The sequence below is a fragment of the Lichenostomus cassidix genome, chromosome 6 (genome assembly GCF_008360975.1).
Source record: "Lichenostomus cassidix isolate B80296 chromosome 6, HeHo_3.0, whole genome shotgun sequence".
In the NCBI taxonomy this organism is placed as follows: Eukaryota; Metazoa; Chordata; class Aves; order Passeriformes; family Meliphagidae; genus Lichenostomus; species Lichenostomus cassidix.
The window spans coordinates 11,431,780-11,454,261 of NC_139487.1; the positions used below are offsets into that span (position 1 = coordinate 11,431,780).

General features: G+C 46.4%; 1 protein-coding gene across 2 annotated transcripts in view; it reads left to right on the top strand.

The window, feature by feature from the left end:
* Nucleotides 1-22,482, top strand: part of SH3PXD2A (SH3 and PX domains 2A) — a 241,894-nt gene that overhangs the window by 41,261 nt on the left and 178,151 nt on the right. For both annotated transcript variants that reach the window (XM_085064899.1, XM_085064900.1), the window contains exon 2: nucleotides 1,117-1,197. In XM_085064899.1, the coding sequence (XP_084921025.1) occupies nucleotides 1,117-1,197 (81 nt within the window). The remainder of the gene's footprint in view (nucleotides 1-1,116; nucleotides 1,198-22,482) is intronic.

A 22,482-nucleotide genomic window follows, 5' to 3' on the forward strand; every position in this document is an offset into this window, starting at 1 on the left:
TAGCTCCATCCTGTGTTTGCTGAAGCCTTGTGGTATATCTGTCATCAAGACAGTGGGACCAGCACTGGCCTGAAGGCAAGTGTTTGACAGAGCAGAACCTGGCACATTTTTAACTTTTAAAAATGTTTTGGAGGTACCAGGGTCAAAAGAAAACTTTTTTTGGGTTTTGTGTGTGTGTATATATATGTGTGTGTGTGTGTATGTATATATATGTATATATATATGTGTGTATATATATATGTGTGTGTATATATGTATATGTAAAAGTTTGTGTGTGTGTGTATGCGTGCATGTGAATCATTTTCTATCACAGCTTCTGGCAAAACAGTGTTTCTGTAAGATGATTGTTTTGGGGATGGACTAGGGTTGGGCAAGGGAAATCCTGGGCTTATTCTGGGTTTCTGTTGCTGTTTCCATCAATGCAGGGAAACAGTGTCACTCTCACTGTCCGGATTTACATCACATTCCATTGGGTGCCAAAGGTGCCAAGTGCTCTGATGTGACTCAGCAAGGGCTGTGTGCTGTGACAGGGTTTAGTTACTGTCCCACACGTATGGGTGTGAGTAAGCAGCTGTGTTGTTGGCTGTAATTCCACAACACCTGTGGAGCTGAGTTTCCTTTGAATTTCCTGATAAACTAGAGCCACTCCTTGCTTGGGAAAGGTGACAGCCACATCTCCATATACAAAGGCACCCTGGAGTGTGGGGTTGGAGTTCAGCACCCCACGATGAGCTGTTGCTTCAGGGAATAGCTCTCCCATAGCTGTCCTCTCCCAACTGGCCCTGGGACCCTCCAAAGAGGATAGAAGGCAGGGTGTGCTGCCACAGACCAGAAAATGTGGCATCGCTCAATTAGAGCTTTTGTCCCAGGGAGAGCATAGTCGGTGGGAGCTGCTGCTGGGGATGTGTGGCAGAGCACTGAGTACTGTCCTGAGATTTCTGCTGAAGGCTGCAAGTGGCTTTAATTTAGGCTAGTCCTGCACGCAGGGCTGTATTCATCACTGTGAGCAGGAACAGCCAGTGAGATCTGGAATTAACCTATGTTGACTGTTCAGCCTTTGGATGTATCCTGTGCTTCGTGGCCCAGGCTGATTTGTGTTTGCTTTTCCCTGAACAGGTCTATATCATCAACGTAACATGGTCTGACCTGACTTCCCAGATCATCTACCGGAGATACAGCAAGTTCTTTGACCTGCAGGTAAGTCTGTCCTGTCTAACATAAAATATTATTTCTACTCATGCTTCTAGTCATGTTTCCAGCTGGGTTAATAGTGCCTTTAAATAAAGCTTTGTGCTTGTTTGGTCTGTTACATGTCATGATCTTGAAACTTTTCAGACTCTGCCCTTGTAGGTCATAAGATAAGTGGGTGGTATGCTCACAGTGAGTAACTTGCTCTGTAAAGACATTTAAAGCTGACATTTTCATGAATGGTTCCTATTGAAGAGGGGATCTAATTTTAAATACTTCAGATGCACTTAAAACAGAGAGAGTGATACATTTTGGGGCCCCAGAAACTACTTACCCAAGTAACTGAAAACAACAGAGCTTTTGCACACTCCCACAGCAGTTCAGTAATGGAGATGGCAGTGGAAACCTTCCAGGCTCTCCTCCTATCCATCTACCTAGCCAGCCAGTGTCCTGGCTCCTGCTGTTTTGTGCACCTCCTTTACTCTATTCTGTGCCTGTATATCTAGTTTCATCAAAAGCTTTTCTGCTGGACAGCTGCTGACCAAAGTCTGAAACCAGAAAATCAGCTGCTTCATTTCTGGTAGTGCTCCCAGGCACCTGCATGGGTAGGGGCAGCTTTGGGCTGGTGTCCTGTTTGGCAATAATCCAGATCCACTGATATTTTTGTGTCATTGTAGCTTGGTAGGCAGCAAAACTGTATTTGCCTGGGGTAAAAATAAAAGCTGTGGTTTGAGAGACTCTTGAACTTTGGGGAAAATATTGATTTTTGGGCTGGAGCTTGTGTTTGGAGGTTAGGCTGAGGTTACAATATCAAGTGAGTCCTCACGGTCAGTGTTGAGGATGTAGCTGACTGTGCTGTGTCCTGAAAAGTAACCCTGAGCCTTTTCACATGATAAATTGGAAAAAAAGGGTTCCTGATCTTAGGTATCTTGAAGAGCTCTCCTTTCATCTTTGCTCCCCTTTATGTTTCATTTCTTGTCTCTCTCTTACTGTTTTGTAAGCTGTATCAGTTATTATGGCCTCCCGGCCTTTTGGGTGAAACTAATTTCTGTGACCATTTCTACAGCCAGTCCCAATTTCTGCTTGCTGTGTGGCAGGAAGACAAGAGAGGGATGTTCTTAAGCTTCCTCTTGTGCCTGTCTCCACTTCTTACTGGGCTGAAGTGCCAGGCCTGCCAGTCCCACTGCTGTAAGAGTGTCAACATCTTCTCTGTGCCTGGTGTACCTGTTAAAGATGCACAGCTCCCTAGTCACAAACATTTGTTGTCAGCATATGAATTGTGGCTGAAACTCTTTCTTTCTTTCTTTCTTTCTTTCTTTCTCTCTCTTCTTTTTCTTTCCACCTCAGTTCTGTTTTCATGTATATGTTGTTCTGGGTCTCCCGGCCTTTCCTGGTAGGTTTGAAAAGTTCCCATCAAGTGTGGAGTTATCAATGGGGTTAGTGTGTTGGACAGGAAATGATGTCTCAATCAGGGAGTGAGTCCTGAAAGGTCCCATTGATAAGTGCAAGGGGGCCTAGCCAGTGGAAAACTCTCGCTTGCATGACGCTTCTCCCCCCACGAGAAAATACGACAAGAAAGTAACAAAATTCCCTTCCTTAACCCTTTTCCCTCCCAAGCATCTCTGTCAGGGCCAGCACTGCATGAGCAATGACAGCCCTCTGCTACAGCCTCTTTAGCTCTTGCAGCGTGAGGTGCAGAGTTACAGAAGCTGAGGTCTTCACGAGACTTCCTCAGTCCTGCCATGTCTCTATACATTGTCATTGTGTCCATCTGTGCCTCAGTTTCCCAGCTGTGAGATGGAGACAAGGCCCCATGTGCTCAGGCTGCCATAAAGTGCTTTTAGACTCCAAGAGGTCATAGGTGACTTTTTTCCCCCCTCCTATTACTCTTTCTGGATTTTTAATTATGCCTGAGCGTCTTTTAGGTGAGGCAAAGGAAACTGTTTCAGGTCTTGAATAGCAACTTGTATTTTCAGCTCTAATGAAGCCTGCAAAGAGTTGGAAAAGCAAATGAACTCTTAGGGGCACTTTGGATAACACTTACATTTTGGGAAACCTATGGCTTGATGTACAATGGTTCTTGCTCAAAGGCAATTTGCTCCAGATCTCAGGTTGACTTGTGCTTTCCAGATTTTTGCTGGAAGCTTGAACTTCTAACCTCACATTGGTTGAATGTGAGGTTTGGAATCTGATACCATGCACGGTAAGGTGCTCTTAGCATAATCAATCTACTTTGATAATGTCCCTGCTTATCCCCATGTGGCCCTTCCAGGAGAAAACCAAGCGAATGCTCAGGGAGTAATGCTCAGCCAACTCACGGGCACCACTCATGTCCAAAACAGCTGGAGTCCACAGGTCTCTGCCAACTCCACTCACCCTGCTGTGTCAGTGACAGAGCTGCACTTCAGGGCTTCAGAAGCCTGCACGTGTCTCATTTTCTCCTGACTGGAAGTGGAAGAACAAGGGCTGACTTGTAATGACTTAATCAGGGCTGCAGTGCCTGGCGTTGACAGTGACACTGGATATGACCCGTGGGGAAACCCAGGGGGCTGCCCAGGAGCAAGGAGGGAGGAATACAGATAATTAATTTCACTACTCCATTTTCATGTTTCTTTAAAAAAGAGCCCACCCTTCTCCAAACGGCTGTCTCTGTGGGAAGTGGCTCAGTGGTTTTGAGAGCTGTAGCATTAGTAGATACTGCATTTTATAAATACTTCCTTGCAAATTCTATTAGGCACTGCAGGCAGTAAGAGGATGCTCTGTCCCAAGGATTCAAATCCTAGGAGAGTTTGGCTGTCCTGTTTCAGCAGTGCATGAATTGAGAGTCAGGTTTTTAAGATGAGTAATAGGGCAGTAAGACTGGACATACCACTGGATTTGTTTGCCCCGCAAAGATGTGAGAAGTACAGCAAACAGAACTCAAAGCAACATGCCAAATGTCAGCCCTGTGGTGCTTCAGTGAGGGCTGGATATCTGTAAACACAGATTTTAAATTAAATCAGGGCATTGCTGCATCATTTAATTGTGCAACCAAGTCACATCTGCTCCTGAGCATGGGTCAAATGATGGCAGCAGAATACATGTGGGTGCCAGTGTTTCAGTAAATAGGATTGAAAAGATTGAATTAATTCTGCATACGTGAAAGCATTACTATAAATTGCTTGTCAAATCCAATTATCTGTTTTCTTTCACCCTGGGGAGACATTTGCACCTGAGCACCATATGGGGGCAAAGCTACCTCATCATGTAATATTTTGAATGTTTTCTTGCCCTTGACTACAGTGCAGAACAGAGGAACGTGAGGAGAGTGGTGTGAACATCACCTGTCAATAGTGCTGGCCCTTGTGACAGGCTGGTAGCTCACTGGGGCACATTCCCTGGATGCTGTTCGAGGTCTCCCATCATCACTGGTGGATTTGCTGGTGGTGGTTGCAGAATCCTGTCCTGAGGTGATAGTTCAATGATGCTCCTGTTGTTCCCAAAGGAGCTGAGAAAGGACACTGTTTAATGGGGATAGCAGGGATAACTCCTGGCATTTCCACTATGCAGTAAAAGACATCTACAGATGTAAGGCCCATGTTTTTCTTGCTGGAAAGTGCTTTTGGAGGCTGTTAGCAGGATGGGGATTTGCAGTTGAGTGTGTGCATAAATAATTGCCCAAAGCATAAAGTGGAGAAGTGTGGGGATGCAGCGGCCAAGGCCTGCCAGTGGCCATGCTGGGCTGGAAAGCAACCGCAAAGTTTGCAGCTGGCAAGTATGAAGGATGGATCTTTCCCCTCTCCCCATATCACCCTTGCAGTTGCTCAGTACCCCCTTGGGCTTTTTACGGCTACTATGTCCCCAGCTGAGTGCTGGCCCCACGGCTAAGAAACTCTCTCCAGCAGAGTGAGCAGGGAAAACAGGACCAAGGATCCACGCCTGGTGTCTCAGCTTCCATCACCAGTGGTCATCTGCTGTGTTCTGTCCAGAGACTCCAAGTGTCCTGATCTGACTCCATGCCTGTGTTACTCAGCGCCTTCAGTCAGAGCATGAACAGGACCAGCACCTCAGCAGAGGGACCAAGGGATGTGAGGATGGCTGGGTCTCTGTGTGTGCAGCTGGGGCAGAACCCTTTCTCACAGCAGGTGAAATGCAGCTTTCTCCAGGGCAAAACACAGCAGCTGGATTTAGCAGCGTGCCACGATCCCACGTTTGGCTGTGCGAGAGGAGAACAGAATCCCTGCTGGAGCCACAGCAGGAATGTTAGGTAGGCAGATCTCAGTCTCTCCACACAGACACACACAGGCGGTTTGGCTGCAAGACGTCTGAAATGTCACAATTTTGAAAAGGCAAATAAACAAGGCTCTGTTCAAGCACTGGCTTTGTGTATCAGCAAAATATTATCTGCCCAATGTGGTTTGCTGATCTAAGCAGGTTTTCTTCAAAGTGGCACAGAAAGAGGAACTCACTAGCAGCCAATTAGAACATTAAAAAGTAAAGACTATCAAGACTTTTATTAGGAAGAGGAAAGACATGTAAGTAGTTTTCATCCTGATGATAAAACATCAAGAGCTTCATTTGCTATTGCTAGGGTCATCCTGATTGTTTATAGTGCTGTAATAGAGTAACTGAACATTGAAGATGACATTAAACAAAAATGGTAGTATAAAAACTAGTAATTGCAGTCTGTATCTCTGCTATTCTTACTCAGACTGGGGCTCACATGAATGGTGCTGCTATCGCTCGTTTTCCTGTTACACTATTCTGTAACAACATCCCATTCTCCGTTACCCCAAGCTGTATCAAATAGTGTAATGTCCACTCTCATTCCCAGTTTGCTTGTAACTGTGCCACGTGCCTGAGCACCCTGGATTTCACTGGGTCACTGTGATTTGAAACAGGACCTGGTGGCTTTGGGGGCTGCAGTCTTTCTGGGGCAGAGCAAACAGGGGATCAGTTCAGGGTGCCTGCAGGGTAGGTGCCTGATGCAATTCTGGTGGAATTGTGTATATTCACTCCAGTAATTAGTTTGGGTTAATTGTCCGAGTGGAGACCTACAGCCCTAATTCTGGTGGTCCAGTGCGGTCTAACTCAGTCAGTAATGACTGTTTTTGTTGGGCCTCTGGTATTTCATGTTGTTTATGCTTTCAGCTCTGCAGAAGCAGGGAATGGACAAGCTCGAGCATGCACTAAGTTGATCAGTGGTGAAGGGTGTAGGTAAGAATGCAATGGGGCAAGTGTGCTCCTGCATTTGCAAATTCTGACTCCTATCCCTCAACCCACCAGGCCTCTTTAGCAGGATGAGCAGAATCACCCTCTGGTCTTCCCAGCCATCCACAGCAGCAGGGTCACTCTGTGATGGGTGACATTGTCTTCTGCAGGTACCACCCTGTGCAGAGCCCCTGGCTGGCACTGTGGGAAGGGAAGGGAGGGAAGGAGGACTGCTGTTGTGGCTCCACACGAGATGCAGCTTGCCCTTCTCGCAGCGTGGGAGGTTTGTGATGGAGAGATTCCCAGCCTCTGACGAGCTCAGGGAGTGTTTCTGTTGGGCTGCATGTGTGTGTCTGAGGGTGTGTAAGGGAAGAGGCAGGAAAGCTGGAGGAGAAGGTGAGGTTGAATGGGGCAGGGGTGGAACAGCATGGCAGAGGTTGTTGCATCAGGCTGTGGGGCAACTGCACAGTGAAATTGGTGTTTCTCCTGCTGGGCTCTGCATGTGCCTCCTTCTGCTGTGGGCTGTGCTGGCCTTGGCCAGGATGGTCTGGGTTGCAAGAATCGAGTTTCTCTTGTTCCTGTTCCCTCAGTGTGAGATGTTGGGCCTCAGCATCCTGGCTCTACCATAGATATTGAGAGCTGTTGTGAAATCCCCCTCCAGACCAGGGCCCTGGCTCCATATCGGACCCATGAGGTTCAGACCCTGGGCTTGGCTTCAGGGACATCCCTGATAGTCTTGGAACTGTGGGTATGAAGTTACTGCAACAGTTGTAGGGTTTCATTTAAAAACAGCTTCCTTAAGAGCATTATTGAAACTGAAACAAGACTGGGAAAATTCAGAGGAAGTCTGAACGTGGGTCTGTCAACATGTCTGTTCCCAAAGGTCAGCACTGGCTCCTTGGGGAGAAATGGCACATCCTTTCTTCTGAGTAAACATGCACCAGTTGTTTGCTGCTGTTATCCCAGACAGTGTGTGGAGAGGCTGGCAGTGCCAGGTTTGCAGGGGATGCAAAAAACCAGATTTGCAGGAGGAGCCTTGCACTGCTGTCTGTGAGGGCTGACTGCGCCTCCTGTGTTTTGGCAGCTATGCTGGAGGTCCTGGTGCTGCCACGCTTGCAAGACTTGGCTTTCAGTAGGAGAGACCCCTCAATGTGTGCTGTCAGAAAAACAGCCCAGCAGCCAGCTTGTAACAGGCCTTTCCAGGGGAATTGAGATGCCTCTGGGAAAAAAAGAATAGCTGACATGGTTATTGAGCTGAGAATGGTTGTCTCCACTGATTTAAAATCTATCTAAATACCATTTGTCCTTCTAGCCCTCAGTGTCTTGGGATACCAGCTGGATTGGGGCAGTATCTTTGTGTTCAGTGAATAAATGGAATTGTTTATAATTCTTATTTCCATCATTATTTAAATGTTTGCGTGGCAAAACAATCTGTTCAGCTTCCAGTATTTGTTTTTAAAGAGACTTTACACGTCAGACAAAGATGAAGGCCATGATGAGGAAATGGCAAAGTGCCTGCAAGCTACAGTAGAGGTGCATTGAACGACCATGGCAAAGAACCTGCAGTTGAGAAAGTGACCCTGCATATGGGAACTGTCCTCTTCATACTTCTTCACTTGGGTTCTGTTGGAGCATAAAGCTGGCATTTGAATATAACCTTATGCTGCAGCATGGGAATCTCCTGCATGATGGCTACGGGGCAATATTTGTTGCTCAGTATCAATCCACCTGTCTGGCCAGGACATGGGTGACTTTAGAAAGTGAGGTGGTGGCTTAGCCAACTCCTCAGGGTGTGACAGCGGCAAGGCAAGAACAGAGGTGATACCCACGCCACTCTGTCTCAGTGGTCTGGGCTCTGCATATTGTTAGGCAAATGAATTTTGTTTGTTTGTTTGTTTGTTTGAAGAAATAGTGGGAGCATCACAAAGAGGTTGTTAATTTCTTAGCTGTGTCCTTGTAACTATACATGGTCTGCCTCTAGCAGGCACAGAAGAGAGTGAAATTGGTCAAAATTGTAATTTTCTGCAGTTATTCCCTTGCTTTCTAGAGTTTTGGTTGGTGTAAGTTCTTACCATCAGTACCTACATCCCCCACTTATCACTGGCTTGGAGGCTGTGAGGATGGTGCAGACTGTTGTGGGAAGAGCTCTCCTGGATGCAGCCACAGAGAGGAAAAGCAACAAGTTCTTCTTAATGAACTGAAGGATTCAGACCTATTTTCATACCTGTTGGTTGCTTTACATATTAAAAATCCAACGTATCAGGACTGTGAGTCCCTGCAAGGTTGTGGTGCTAATGGAAATCTAAAACATGCGTGAAATTACAAAAAATTCTGAACCATGATGGAAAGCTTTGGTATAGGGACTAGACCTGCTGGTTTTGTGCCTGGACAGTATCTCATACAAGGGATTATGCAGATTCATGGTTAGAACTGGGCTGAAAGCCTTTCTTCATCGGAGTGCGTCAAGGCTCAGCATATACCTCCCATGTTATTCGTCCTCCATCTCTGTTATTTTGGTGTTGGAAGCTCTCATCATAGATCTCCACAGCACGACTTAAAGCTCAGCCTTGGAAGCAGCTCACTTGTTTGTTACCCGTTCCAGGTTTTGTTTGCTGGAACAATAAAACACAGGAGAGTGGTTTGGCTGTGGGACTGGCCCCAGCCCAAGCTACAGCTCTGGGTCTGCTGGCCTCACACAGGCAGCAAATTCTCCAAGTGCCACTTTATTAGCATATTTCCTCTTACCAGAGATCAAGATCAGCCTTTTTTTTTTTCTGGAATATCTCTGTGCAAATTAAATTCCTTGGCAGGATTTTTCCATGGCCTTTTTTTCCCCGAAGCACCCAAGCCTTGAAAGTTCGGGCATGACAATTCCACCCCCTCCACTACATTGTCGCTCTCTCCTAATCATACTCAGCTTTCAATTATTTATACTGCCACAAAATTGCATGGAGTTCACACCCCCAGCTCTGAAACACAATTCCGCTTTTGTGCAGGGAATACAATCCTTCACTTTCATTAAGTGTGTGGAGATCGAGATGAGAAGTGCCTGTTGTGTTCGCATCCCTTGGCTCGCGATGAGAGGAGCTGGTTGTTTTCGCAAACGTCCTAAATAGCCCTGGAAGGGTTACGGGGAGTTTATTTACATTATTGCATTTAAGTGCAAATAGAAAATTGCCCAGCCATAATGGAAAGTTTATGCAGGGCTCTGTCAGGGCTCTTTTCCATGTCACCTCACCCCTCTCGGCTTTCTGCTCTGACAGGCTCAGATGTGGGAAGGTCCTGTCTGGAAGGAGCAGTAGCTCTTGGTCCTGTCACACTATGGTTTGCTTACAGGACACAAAAAAGCATCAACTGGCGTCTGTTCTACTGTGGACTGTGTACAGTCCTGTCTGCCATAGGAAAGACTCCTGATCAGGCTCACCCCAGTCTGATTTATGAGCACTGGGTGCTGTTTGCTTCTTCCCCATAGCATCTCAGTGACTGATCTTTTCATCGTCAATGTATGGAGCATGAAGCTGGGAGTTTGCCCCCTGTTCCCTTCCTGCTTGCCTCAAATCACAGCATGGTTCTCCTTTTCTGCAAGCAGAGCAGTTTCATGTCTCGTGCAAATGCAAGTATTCCCGCTCTAGAACTGTCTTTTGCAATTTCCACTTCCCTCCATTCAGGGGAGACATTGAAGTGGAGCAGTCAGGGCAGTAAAACCCACAGAGCTGAGCAGACACATGGTGAAGTCACGCAAAAAGCAGGAACAGTGATGCTGTGGGGGAAGCACAGCTTCATGCACACTCCTTCCTGGGTGCCCTGTTTGAACAGCATTCAGCCAAGCTGAGGGCTTTGGTCTCCCTCCACCTTTTCCTTGTCCATTTAAAAGGAGAGTGCTAGTCTGTAGGATCTGTGCAGGAAAGGGAGGACTTGAACTTTTATAGCACCTCAGATCCCTTGGCATTGCCCTGGCTGGCAGCCTGTTAAGTCCACACCTGCTATTGAGCATTTACTCACACAAGTGCCCTAAGTGAAGTTTTTTTAAGCCATCCCTTCTGGGATCCTGGGAGGGTGCAAAGGCAACAGAGCATGGAGTTCCAATCCAGTGAGGAGGTTCCCATTTCAGCAAGTTGCTGACAAGTTCTTGATGGCAGGAGCTGTGAACAAGCTCACAGAGCACTAAGCAGAGACTCAGAAAAGCATCCCAGTGTGTTTAAGGGTAATCTCTGTAATTCTGCAGTACAAGCAGAGCTCTCTGGTAAAGCCGTTCTTGAGGCATCAGTTGTCCATGCAGGGGTTCCTCTGATTCACCAGGTCAGTCAAGGGCAGATCCTAATCGATTTAGTGGTGCTTTTGCAATCAGAGGTAACATCAGAGCCATGTGCCTGGGTCTTGATGCATTTGTTTTTTAAAGGGTGTGTTAAGAAAACGAGTGAGACTTGCTGAGCTGCTACCTTCAGCCAGGTGTTTTGAGAGAGGTGAAGGACAAACCACGAAAACACTACGAAAGAGAGAGGAAAAATGCCAAATGGGAGGAGACTAGAAAGCAAACCAGAAAAGGACTAAGTAAAATGATAATAGGGGAAAAATTATTTCGAAGGACTAGGATGAGTTTAATGATTAAAGTTTATAGAGAATACACCTTATCTACCTGGAGCAAAAAATTATTTCACAGACTTTTCCTTTTATCTGGCTAATCTCTGGCTTTTGACAGCCCAGTGTGTTAGGATGTTGTGGCCTCCCTGTCATCTGCGTATCTTTGAAATCCAAGTCCAGGCTTTTCCTGGTCACACACAGTGGCGTGCTGCTGCTTGAACAAAACTGGCATGTGCCTTCCTGGTGAAGAAAATGCGTGTTGTGGGATGGCAAATGACAAACACCTGCATCCTTGTAGAGTCCATGTTGTCTGATGGTTTTTGGTGTGTTGGTAACTGTTAGTGCAGCTTTGCAAAAATCTCTTTTACCTTGTGCAACTCTCCTTGTGTGTTACTCTGCTGAGGGTTAGAGGGTGCTGGTTGCTTCTACGTAAGGGTAGGATTTAGCATTTGATGTGTGAGGAGGTGGTAGAGATTAATTTGCCATTGGATTCTGGGAATAAGGCAGATGGAGCAAGTGGTGTGCTCCATGAAGGTGGTTCCTGGCTATCTTTGTGTAAAGGGAAAAGTTTGCAAAAGGTGCTTCCGAGGTAGAGAGGAGTCCTACAAAGTTTCAGATTTGTTCTGGGTGTGTATAATCCAGCCATGGATTATACAGCTGTGCAGGGGTGTGCTGTGAGCTGCAGGGGCACTAGGGCTGTCAGTTCCTGACTGTTGTTAGGAAACCTCATGCTGAATCCTGTTCAAAATATATTTTGACTCTTAGGTCAAAATATATTTCATTGCCTTAATGTGGAAATGTTTTTTGTGTAATTAGGAGCTTAGAGTCTGCGGTGTGGAAGAAGGAAGGGGGAACTTCTGGTGTGGCAGGAAGGTTATCTGGAAATATCCACCCATAAAATGGGGGCTATAATCAGCCCTCCTGGAGCTGGAGAAAGTTTATTCATTAATGTCTGTAAAATGCTTTGAAGTCTTTGGCTTGGAGTGTTTTTAACAGAGCCAACTGTTAGCTGTATTGCAGAAGCTAAGGCAGACCGTAATGACCACGTTCCCTCTCCTCCCCCTGAGCCCCTAGCCATTTCTGACAGGGTTTGGTGAAGAAGTGAAACATCAGCAGAGTGACCAAAGAGAAGTGCTCAGCAGAAATATAAATAGTGCTTTTCTTTCTTGGGATTATATCCTGCTCCCATGGAGTCTTGTGGGCAGAAATGGAATTTCTAGAAGGGATGAGGGATTTATTTCCAAGCTCATACCGTGTTATCCCAGTTGGTGACTGGTTTAGGGTCCCCCTGAGTTAATACACACTGGTGGCCTTTGGGTGACTGCAGTTCTCCTGGCTTGTCGCCATGGGAAGTCACCTGAGAGTGGCATGCTGGGATGGGAGGGAGACATGGCTGTTGATGGGGTGCATGGTGAGCAGGGGAAAGACTTCACTGGGGCAAAACAAGGAGGCCCCAGAGCAGGATGCAGGGAGAGCTGGTTTGATAGGCTGCTCAGCTCTGGCTGCCCCTAAATGCCCCTTGCTCCATGCCTGTCCATCTCTTACAGCATTGTCTGACCCCTGTCAATAGCAGAATAGCATTTGCCTTTTGTTTTGCTTGATTTCTGGTCTCAGAAGGTGAAACTTGGTGATGGCATTTGTGGAAGCAAGGATCATTTCTTCTTGTGTGAAGGAACTGGGGCGGATTCAGTCCATGGTGTGTCTCTGGAGTACCTGTGGGTGAGATTGCAGCATAGAGGCAAGCAGGAAAATGGATGTGCGAGAAGTCATGGTGTAAGGACACATCCCAAAGAGTGAGTTGCTCTTACAAAATTGTTCTCAGGGCTTGCAAGCATTTGCTCTGGGTGGCAACTAGGAATATCTCATTAGCATGACCTGGTGTGTCATGTGGGTGGCCAGCTCTGACACTCTGGCTTGTGTTGTATCCATTCCCTGGCCTCACCCAGGGTTAGGCTGGGATGGCTTCCTGCCTTGGGGACTGCATTGCTAATCTTTGCCTGAAGATTTGTGGTGCCCAGGCATGCCTTGGTGTGGGGGAGGCTGCTCTGCATTGGGATGATGTGTCTCGTCTGGGTGAAAAGGGAGCTGTCTCCAGCCCAGAGGCAGAGCACCCTGTGTTGTGTGCAGCCTGTAGCAAGGATGCCAGGAAGGTGGCTTGGCAAAACAGAGGATCCAGCACCTTCCTCAGAAACCTGATGTTTCTAGGGATCTGTCGTCCTTCGAAAGCACCCTCTGATTGTGGAGCTCACAGCCAAAGACTGACCCAGCCCTTGCCTCTAATCTCGTCTTTCCTCCAAGAGTCCGGTCCCTGGAAAGATGCAGCTCTCCAAGAAGACATTCCAGGGGGGTTTAATCACTGCACTCGCTCCAGCACTGCTGCGCTTGTGGTCTGAGCACCTGCTGTTTCATTTAATTAGCAACAAATGGGAGGCGTGGGCTGGGGGAAGAGAGAGCAGCACCCTGGTGAAGTATTTGCTGCCATGTAATGTATTTTATTTTGGGTCCGGAATGGAGGCCATGAGGAACATTTTCCAGAGGGCTCCATAAACCACCTCTGTTCACAGGGTGATTATTTGAGGAGGGAGGGGAGTGTGGATTTAAATCGGTGCCGCTAATTTCTGCGAACAACCACATTATTTTTAATTCATACTCCAGACTCCCTCCACCCATGGCTTGATGCTGGGAGCTGTGAATTTTCCACATCATAACAAAGTCCCTCTATAAAAGACGGCCCTTTAAATATATTTTTAAAAGTTGATTTGAAATACATCAGGCTCTCAAGTCAATATTCAGAATGGAAAACTAACTCTTTCCTCCCCTCAAAGAGACCTACTCATTTATTTGTGTTTCAGTAGCACACACCAGCTCTGGGCAGAGGTATGTCTGTCTGGTGTTAGGGGCTACAAAAGGCATGAGAAGCTGCAAGATAAGTTGAAAGAAACAATCCCTTTTTTCACCATGATTAGTTAAGCTTGGGAGCTCTCTGTTGAAATAAGCATGTTATGTTGCCAGCAGCATTTTACCAATATAGGGAAGGAAGATGGGGACAACTGGAAGGTAGACTTCGTGACTGAACCACTGGACAGTGGACAGTGCTGGACAGTGGCTGTGTCCTGCCTTTGGGAGATCAGCAGCCAGAGCTTTGTGCAGGGATTACATGTGCTGCAGCCCACCAGCACTGGGGACATTTTTTCTCCATGGGGGTGGCCAGTTTTAACAATGATCTCTTCATATTTCTACTGGTGCAAACTGAAATTTTTAGTCTAAAGGCACAAAATGTACATTAGCCTTTTCTCTGATTTTCTTCAGATGGTAAAAGCACCATAAGAGCTGCAAGACAGAGCACTCTTTTTTCCCTGCCCTGACTAAAGCAGGGGAGCTGGGTTTTAGAGATTTGTCCTTTGGATTCTTTGTTCTGAAAGAGAGTTCATCTCCCTTGGATTTTGAGAGACACATAAATTAACATGTGGCTGTCAGGTATCCAGATGCAGTGGCGACTTTGGTCATGTCAGGAACTCAGACAGATCATTTTGTTCTCATGTGGAGTTTTAAATTCAGTCCTGGTTATTGGGTTCTGGTCCAAGGACAGTAAAAGTTCACAGAAAATTCTCTGCTTCAGAGAATATCATGATCCCGAAATAGAGAAATTCTTGCAGTATGTCCATCCTATAAGCGTTCATTATTAGAATAGAATATTCCAGTTGGAAGGACATAAAATGACCGTGTAGTCCAGCTGCCTGAGTGCTTCTGCGCTGATCAAAAATTAAAACAAGTTAGGGGCATTGTCTAAATGCCTCTTAACTGAGAGGCTTAGGGCATCAACCACTCCTCTAAGTAACCAGTTCCAGTGTTTGGTGACTCTCTCAATAAAAAATAAGCCAGCTTGTAGGTACTCATTGCCTACACAACCATTGTACACTCATTGCTTGTCAGTGTGGTGCCATAATAGCTCCTGGAGCATTCCCAGTTGGGAAAGCAAGAGTAAGAGAGGTTTCCCTGGGAAGGGAATTCAGTTGTGCCTGAAAATTCAGTGGCAGCATGAAAAAACTTCACCTTTACATGAGTGCTGAAGCATGGAGAAGTGGCCTCTGCACCCTAGAATTTATTGATTTTGCAGAAAGTGGCTCTTTCTCTTGCTCTTTTGAGCAGTTTCATTGATTTTTTTTATCTGCTTGCAGGCACACAGGGCACCTGCACATGTCCTAGAACTGTCAGGCTCCTGCAAGTCAGCATTAGACTCAAAATCAACCCATAAGCCCCGAGTAGTATTTCTTCTTCATCTTAGCTTTTCCTTCTTTCTCTATGTTCCTGTCTGATGATAGAAATAGGCTCTTTCTGCATGGATCAAATATGGAAGCAATACCTCGAGGGACTCATTCAGAGTCAGGACATGAAGTCTGAAGTTCTTTTTTCTACCTCTGACATTTGAGAGATGCTTTTAAGTAGATGAGATACTATTACAGTGTCAGCCCATCTGTCAGCAGAATTGATGTTTGAATCCTATTCCTTTGCTCAGTTTTAACAGAAAGGCAATTGAACCTGTCTGGCAGTTTACCTTTCTGCATATCTTGGTATGGTTAGGAAGGGAAATTTGTTTTTGTTTTCAAGCCTCTGTTGTACTTGCAGTGTTTAATGCTGCTCAGTCCCACATCCAGGCAAGGGGATCACCTGCCCAAGTTGCTCTTGCAGTTTCTCTTGTAACAGAAAACAGCCCCTTTGCCTCCCCTTTCCCCTGCTGGCGCTTGCTTTCGAAACATGAGCATCTTCCTCCGGCTTCAAATCCTTCTCCAGGTTGATACTGATCTGCCAGGTTCAAAGCAGGGGTGGGATTTCAAAGCCTCCTTGACTATATTGGATCTGCAGTGTGACACTCAGGCCATGTTGAAAGCCTGAGTGTTGAGGCACATTTAATCATCTCTGCACCTGTCTGGGTGGAGAAAATATTTTCTGAGTTTTGTTTCTGTTGTTCCTAAGCCACTCTCAGGTTTTCCTTAGTTCTTGGCCAATATTCTCCGGCATCTGACCTCATGGAGAGACGTGCACTCCCAGATGAAGGGCTAGAAACAATTGTCTGCATCTGGCTCAGCAAAATAGTTATTTGTGTGCATGTGTGTGTCTGGAAGTGTAATTTATTTGGTCAGTTACTTGAGCCAAAGGAAGCCCTAATTAAGCAAGATAATTTTGCATCTGGGTCGCTTGGAAAGAGCAGTTCTCTTTGCTGGACATGGGAGTGTATTTGCTGCCCTCCCATGCATTTTCTGCCCATGTTTGATGACAAAGGGAGGTTGGCAGTAGCTGTGCTTTGATGAGGGTGGTGTCTTGCTTTCTGATGGAAAATGGGCCATTCTGTGCTGTGAATTTTTTCTCACTCTCTACAGGGTGCATACGTGGAACCTACTTCTTGAAGGTGCTTGTGCCCTGGTATAAAGCAGTTGATGTGTCATTCCTTGTCTCATTTCCTTCTCACTTCACTTCTTTCTTGGTATCTTTTTATTTATTTAATTGAATATTCCATGCTAAGTTCTGCAGATGGCAGTTTTCTAGAGCTGATCCCTTACAGCCATAATGCTGAGGTGCTAAAGACAGATCAGAAAAATAACCCTATGTAGGACACAAGGATCGTGTGGGCTTTCAAAGCCAGCAGCCAGGTCTCATACTGCAGTGCCATCCGGCAGCTTGACTGCTGTTCATATGGGAATTAAAGGGCCTGGATATGGCCTGAATCTCTTTGTTGCAAGGTACTGTCTTCCTGGATACTTTCTGTGACAAAATATCAAAATGTAACTTCAGGGGGAGTCTGTGAAATGTTAATTCCCTACCAGAGCCAGGGGCTAGGGCCGAAGAGAGCTGTGTGGTACCTGCAGCTTGTTGGCTAGGCTTGGACTTTTCAACTCATTTGTGAGGCTTTTTCCACAATCTGGACATCTTTCTGATGTTTCTTTATTGTGGCTTTGTGTGATAGAGAGGAGGACAGAACAGACAAGTGCAAATCCACAAGGAGGATGGGAAATAGCCCTGGATGCCTGCACAGTGCCCGGCAGGGTACAAATGACTGTTGTGCCTGTTTTCCCTGCCTGTCTGCCCCATCCAGCTTCTAAAGCTGGTCACAAGATGTGCAAAGGCATAGAAATCTGCATCATCACTGCTCTTGTCCTGGATGGACATCAGCCTGCTCACCAAAGTAGTTTGTAGGTCACCTTCTTCCCCTCAGAAATGTTTGGGAAGGAGCTGCTGGATGAGTTGTTGTGGCTGCAGTTTCCTGTGGCTTGTTTTTCCCAGCACTCTTTCCTTGAATCACCCAAGCATACCTAGCATCAATGCACACCCAGTGTGCATCCTTCAGCTGGCGACCATGGTTTGCATGTGTGGCCAGGCAGGCTGGAGAACACTCATGTTTTTGTTTTATGACTGAGTACATGCCTAGTTAAGTACAAACTGTTCCTGGTGCTGCACTGCTCCTCATGTTATTGGAGGAGCACCTGCCAGAGGAGAGCAGGCATGGATGTTCACTGGCAAGCTGGACATGTACCCAACTGTCTGAGAAGGAATGGATGCTGCTGCTCAGCTCACGTGGCTCTGCAGCCACCCTTGGCTTAAAACTCTGCTGCTGCCCTGCCAGGGATGGGCACAACAGCTCTGGCTTTCAAGGTGTGCTGTGCTGCCTGTGGTGGGTAACAATGTGCTGGGTGCCTCTTGCACCTGGTACTGCTGACCATGGTCTCACCATCAGCTATTACAAATGCCACCAGGCAGGGATATAGGCTGGAGACCTCCAGTGGAAGGACAGAGCTGGAAGGAGTCGCTGTCCTCCTGGATGCAAGCATCTCCATGTGCTCTTTCTCCCTCACAACTTGTAGCAGTTTTCTCATCTGTACATTTGGAAAAGTCACAGCCCTGACAGTATTTCTTGACAACATGCCTGTGCCACTTAAAAGCTACCGAGATAGAAAAGACCAAAATAACCCCCACCGTCGTCAAAGACCTCCATCGATGCTTTTAATACCCTGCCAAATATTACATGTGACTAGTTGATAGGACACATAGAGTAGCATCTGGTCCATAAGGAATGCGTCCAGAGATGGATGATAATTATTTGAATGAAAATCCCAGAGTAGGGCTCGAGCATGCAGAGTGTAACACAGAGGCCCTGTAAACACTTGGAGTGCCCACCCGGCTCCGAGCAGCACACGCAGCCGCCGTGGCCGCCGTCCAAGCCCGTCTACTTTCCCAGGGTTTGCTTTCTTTCTCAATTAAATTAACGAAAGTCCTCAGGCAGACTTGTACTTATAAAAATAAGATTTCAGTCTCAGCCTCCCTTCTAAGGGTGCTGGGTTGTGTTTGTCCAGCAGAACGTATTGTCCCTCCTCTCACTGCGCTCATGCGTCATGGTTTGGTCCCTCTACAAGGTCCTTTGGGACAGCTCTGGCCTCAGGTCCCCTGGGATTCTCCTTCTGGGCATGGACTTTATAGACTCAGATGTTACCCAAATTCCCATTTAGCTTTTAAAGAGAGAGTGATGTCCATGCTGCATATTGGGGCAGGGACCAGAAAGAGCTGGTGTGGGTCTGAGTGTGCAGCTAAAGTGCCTATGTTGTGTGGTTGTGTGAGTGATGGCAGGGCTCTTTGAAACAGCTTTTCTGATACCCATGAACTTTGTCCTTTTCAAGCAGAAATAAATCTACAGAGAGAAACCAATCTCTGAGATGCCATTACAGTAGGCACCAATAAGGATTGATTGTTGCAAACCTAGGTTTGTTCTCACATTCTGTTCTAGTGTGTAAATCCTTTCCTCCCTGCATTGCAAGCCCAGCTGGACAGCCAATGTTTTTGGAGTCTGCCCTTCCCAGGCACTGAACACCTTTGCTATCCCTGCATGCCAGCTGAGCATCTTGGGGGTTGCCAGCATGGCACCCAAGGCCAGGCAGTTCCTGAGCTGAAGGGCTTGTGCTGGGGCTGGGGTGTAAGGTTGGCAGCTGGCTCAGAGCTCTTGGAAACCTCCTGTCCTGCTGGCTGCTTGTTACCTCCCCAGAGGCCTGCAGGAAGATATCTGTTACATGTGCAGCTCTGTCTGCCCACTCGGGTGGCAGGATTTGTTGTCTGTACTCCTTTCTAAATCCCCCCAAAGACAAGATACACATGTGTTTGGAACCAGATACACAGGCAAAACATCTCAGGGTTTGGAGGTAGGGAGAGAGGAAGAAAACAAGACAAAGGAGTCTCCTCCCAGCGTGGAGTTAAAACCTGTGGTTATGTTGTGCTTGGCACAGCTTCCTCATTGTGCTGCGCTGGGCGGTCGCTCTCCTCTGGCAGATGCTCTCCCCAGAGCTACAAGAAGTGTCCTACAGAGATGAGTAGATACCATTTCAGATGGAGTTTGGGAAGTAAAATGTGCCATTGTGTTTGGAGCTATTGTTTCTGTTTTCAATATTGAAGTTACTCATGGTTTCCAGGGGACAATATATCAAGCAAAGCTAACAGGCTGTAGAAAAGATGTAGATTATGAAAACAGAGGGATTAAGTTTCATACATTTGGAGCTAAAGTCTCATCTCTCTCATAGCAGTGTGAGCAGGGAAGTAGTCTTGCAGACTCACAAAACTCTACCAATTTAAGTGAGGGTGTGGTTTTAACAGGGTTTAGTTGAAACTGTGGTCAGCACTGTGTGAGCAACTTAAAAGAATGTCTAAGGATGGATTCTGTGGGTGCAAGTTCAATGTATAACTTCCAGTCCAGTGTATAACTTTGGTTTCAGAGAGTTCCTGTGCTAGGCTTTGCACCAATTCAAACTAAATCAGTTTGCAAAGATGGGGTCTGGTTGGCTGGGTAGTCCCTGCATAAAACACCCATGAAAACCCACTGTTACTTCTTTATGAGAGAGGAGTAAGGAAGGGTAGAAGAGGACATTGCATGATATGTGTGATTCTCCAACTCTTGACATCCCTTTTGGGGACTGCCTGAACCCAGGAGGAGTCACACTGGCAAACAAGGGGACCCCATAATGAAGAGCCAGCCCCCATTACAACAAGATGCCATCCTAAATCTGTCATGTTATGGAGCAGATCAGGAGTTTAGTTCCCTGGATGATCTGACAGCACGGAACAAAACAGCCTGTAAATCATGCTGACAGTATTTGGTGTGTGTTTTTGCTAACAGTAAGGATGCAATTAATACCAACATCCTGCTAAAGGCCTTGTGCTGCTTTTGGGGTGCACCACCCAGCACCCTGCTTGCAGCTGCAATGCAGTGTTTGATGCTGCTGCCAGGGACCAGAGGGTTTTTTGAAGCCCTGCAGCCTCCCACCAACCCATCCAGCCTTTGTGCTGGGCTGAGCTGAGTTGAGCTGCTCTTACTTGGGCAAATTTAGGGCAGGCACTCCCAGTTGTTACTCTGTGAGGTGTTTAGAGTGGCTTGGTAAGGTTAGTGAACTGATAAACCCTAAAATCTCAGTGGGGCTATGGTGTATGTCAATCATTGGCTTGAAAGGGTTGAAATTTAAAGAAGAATGGAGAGTAAATAATTTTTAAATGCCCAAGTGATGTACGAAGCGGTGATTAATGGAAGTGACCTTGGTGCTTTGTTCCCTTTCAGTGAAGCTCTTAGACTTGCCATCATGTTTAAAACTGGAACCACTGGTCTGACAGTGCTGTCAGATGCAGTTCTGCTGTCTGAAGGCCAGAGCTGAGTGTCCAAGGGCATTATTAGTGCAGTGTCTCTCACTGGGACACGCTGGTCTCTTGCTCCGTATATGCAATCTGAAGGAACACTTAAAGCCTGTGTGTTTTGTAAGGATAAAAAATTGCAGGATATAAGGAAAGATGTTCTTCTTTTTTTGAAGTTAGCTCTTCTTCTCAGACAGGATTTTTACTGTGACCTTCAGTGAGTCTTATAGAACATGCCTAGGTTGTACAGCCTGAGCACCTGGGCTGGCTCTGGATGTGCCAACTCCGGAAAAAACCCCAGGAAATTGCTTGCAACCCATTACAAAATCTTGAGTGTTCCTCAGAAGCTAATTGACCTGATGGGGCATGGCATCAGCCATGACATCTCTGCTTGACCCTGCAGTGCCACATAACTGCAGCATTCATCTCTCTAAAACAGGCATTGTGGTGTGGCCCTACTTCCCAGGGATGCTGTCGGGACAAATCCTCTGTAGATACCAGAGTAACTAGGGATGTATAATCACCATGGATAGATGGAAAAGTATGAAGTAGCCTTTGTCTAAGCATCTTCCAGTGCGGTTAAGTTGGATGAGGCCAGTTTAATTTAGCACTGGGGAAAGAAAATGCTTCTGGCAGGAGACTTCAATAGCTGCTCTGTGAAAGGACAGTGTGGGCTTTCTGAGAAGCTCTTCAGAGATGCACCGAGTGCCTCTGTCATCCCAAACCAGCACCTCAGAATGTTTTGCCAGTCTGTGTTAGCCACAAATGCTGGGCTCGTTGTGTGGAGCCGCTAGAGAAAGCTGCATTTCTTTATGAAAAATACCAAATGTCTCAGCCGGGAAACAGCATTCCCTCTTTTGATGGATCGTGTTGGGGAAAGACCCCCAGTCTCTGCTCCCCGCCTTCTCCTCCCCTGGCTGTTTTAGTTGGATACTGAGAGGTTTGTAAGATTTCCAAGAGTTCTTGTGGAAATTTTCAGACCTGAGAAAGGCATTTTCCCTTTGGGGATTACACCATGCTGTAAATGTCTGTTCTCTTTATTTTATATGCATTTTCCTGCTTTTGTTTGACTTTCTCACGGATTGCACTATATTTAATTCAGAACATATCCTATAATGCTGTAATTGTCAGGCATGTCAGCTGGTTATCCGGAAAACTTTTTGCTGTAATTTTTTTTTCTTTCAAAATAAAAGGAAAGCAGTTGCTGCTGCTTCTCATGGATTGAATTATTGCACTTCTCTTGCATGCTGTGGCATCATGTAACACCACAAGGGAGCCAGTGTCCCTGGCTGCCTGATACAGTTATTCCTGCTGCATTGTGGAACCTGTTACTGCTTTAGGAAGAGATGGAGTTTCACTTCCTTCTGCTGTGTAAGATGTCAGTTCTATGTGTGAGTGGCTAACAGATGAACTCCCCTGGGCCTCACTCCACGTCCTCACCCAAAGATCTTTTGCAAACTTTTCCTAGCTGGTGTTATGTTCAGGAACAGCTTTGCTCTGGCCAGTTTTGAAGGGGTGTGAGTTAAGGAGACCTCCTGCTGTCTTGAGTCTGTGAGAGTGAACTGGTTTGTTATTCCTGTGAGAGGGTGAAGCAGAGAAGAAATAAAAAGAAGCTCAGTGTGACCCACATCTAGAGAAAGTTCCATAACAGCTGTATCCTGTGGAGGGATCTACCCCAGGGCAGTGGTTTCATTCCCTGCTATGCATCTCCTTCTGTCATTGATCTCAGCAGATATCGTCCTGAGCTGGAGTAAATCAGGTCCTCATGGATGCTCCACTGATTAACCTTAGCTGAAAACCTATCCTGAAATCAAAGAATTGAAGAAATTATCTTCTCTAGACCAGTATGAAGAAGGTGAATCCGTG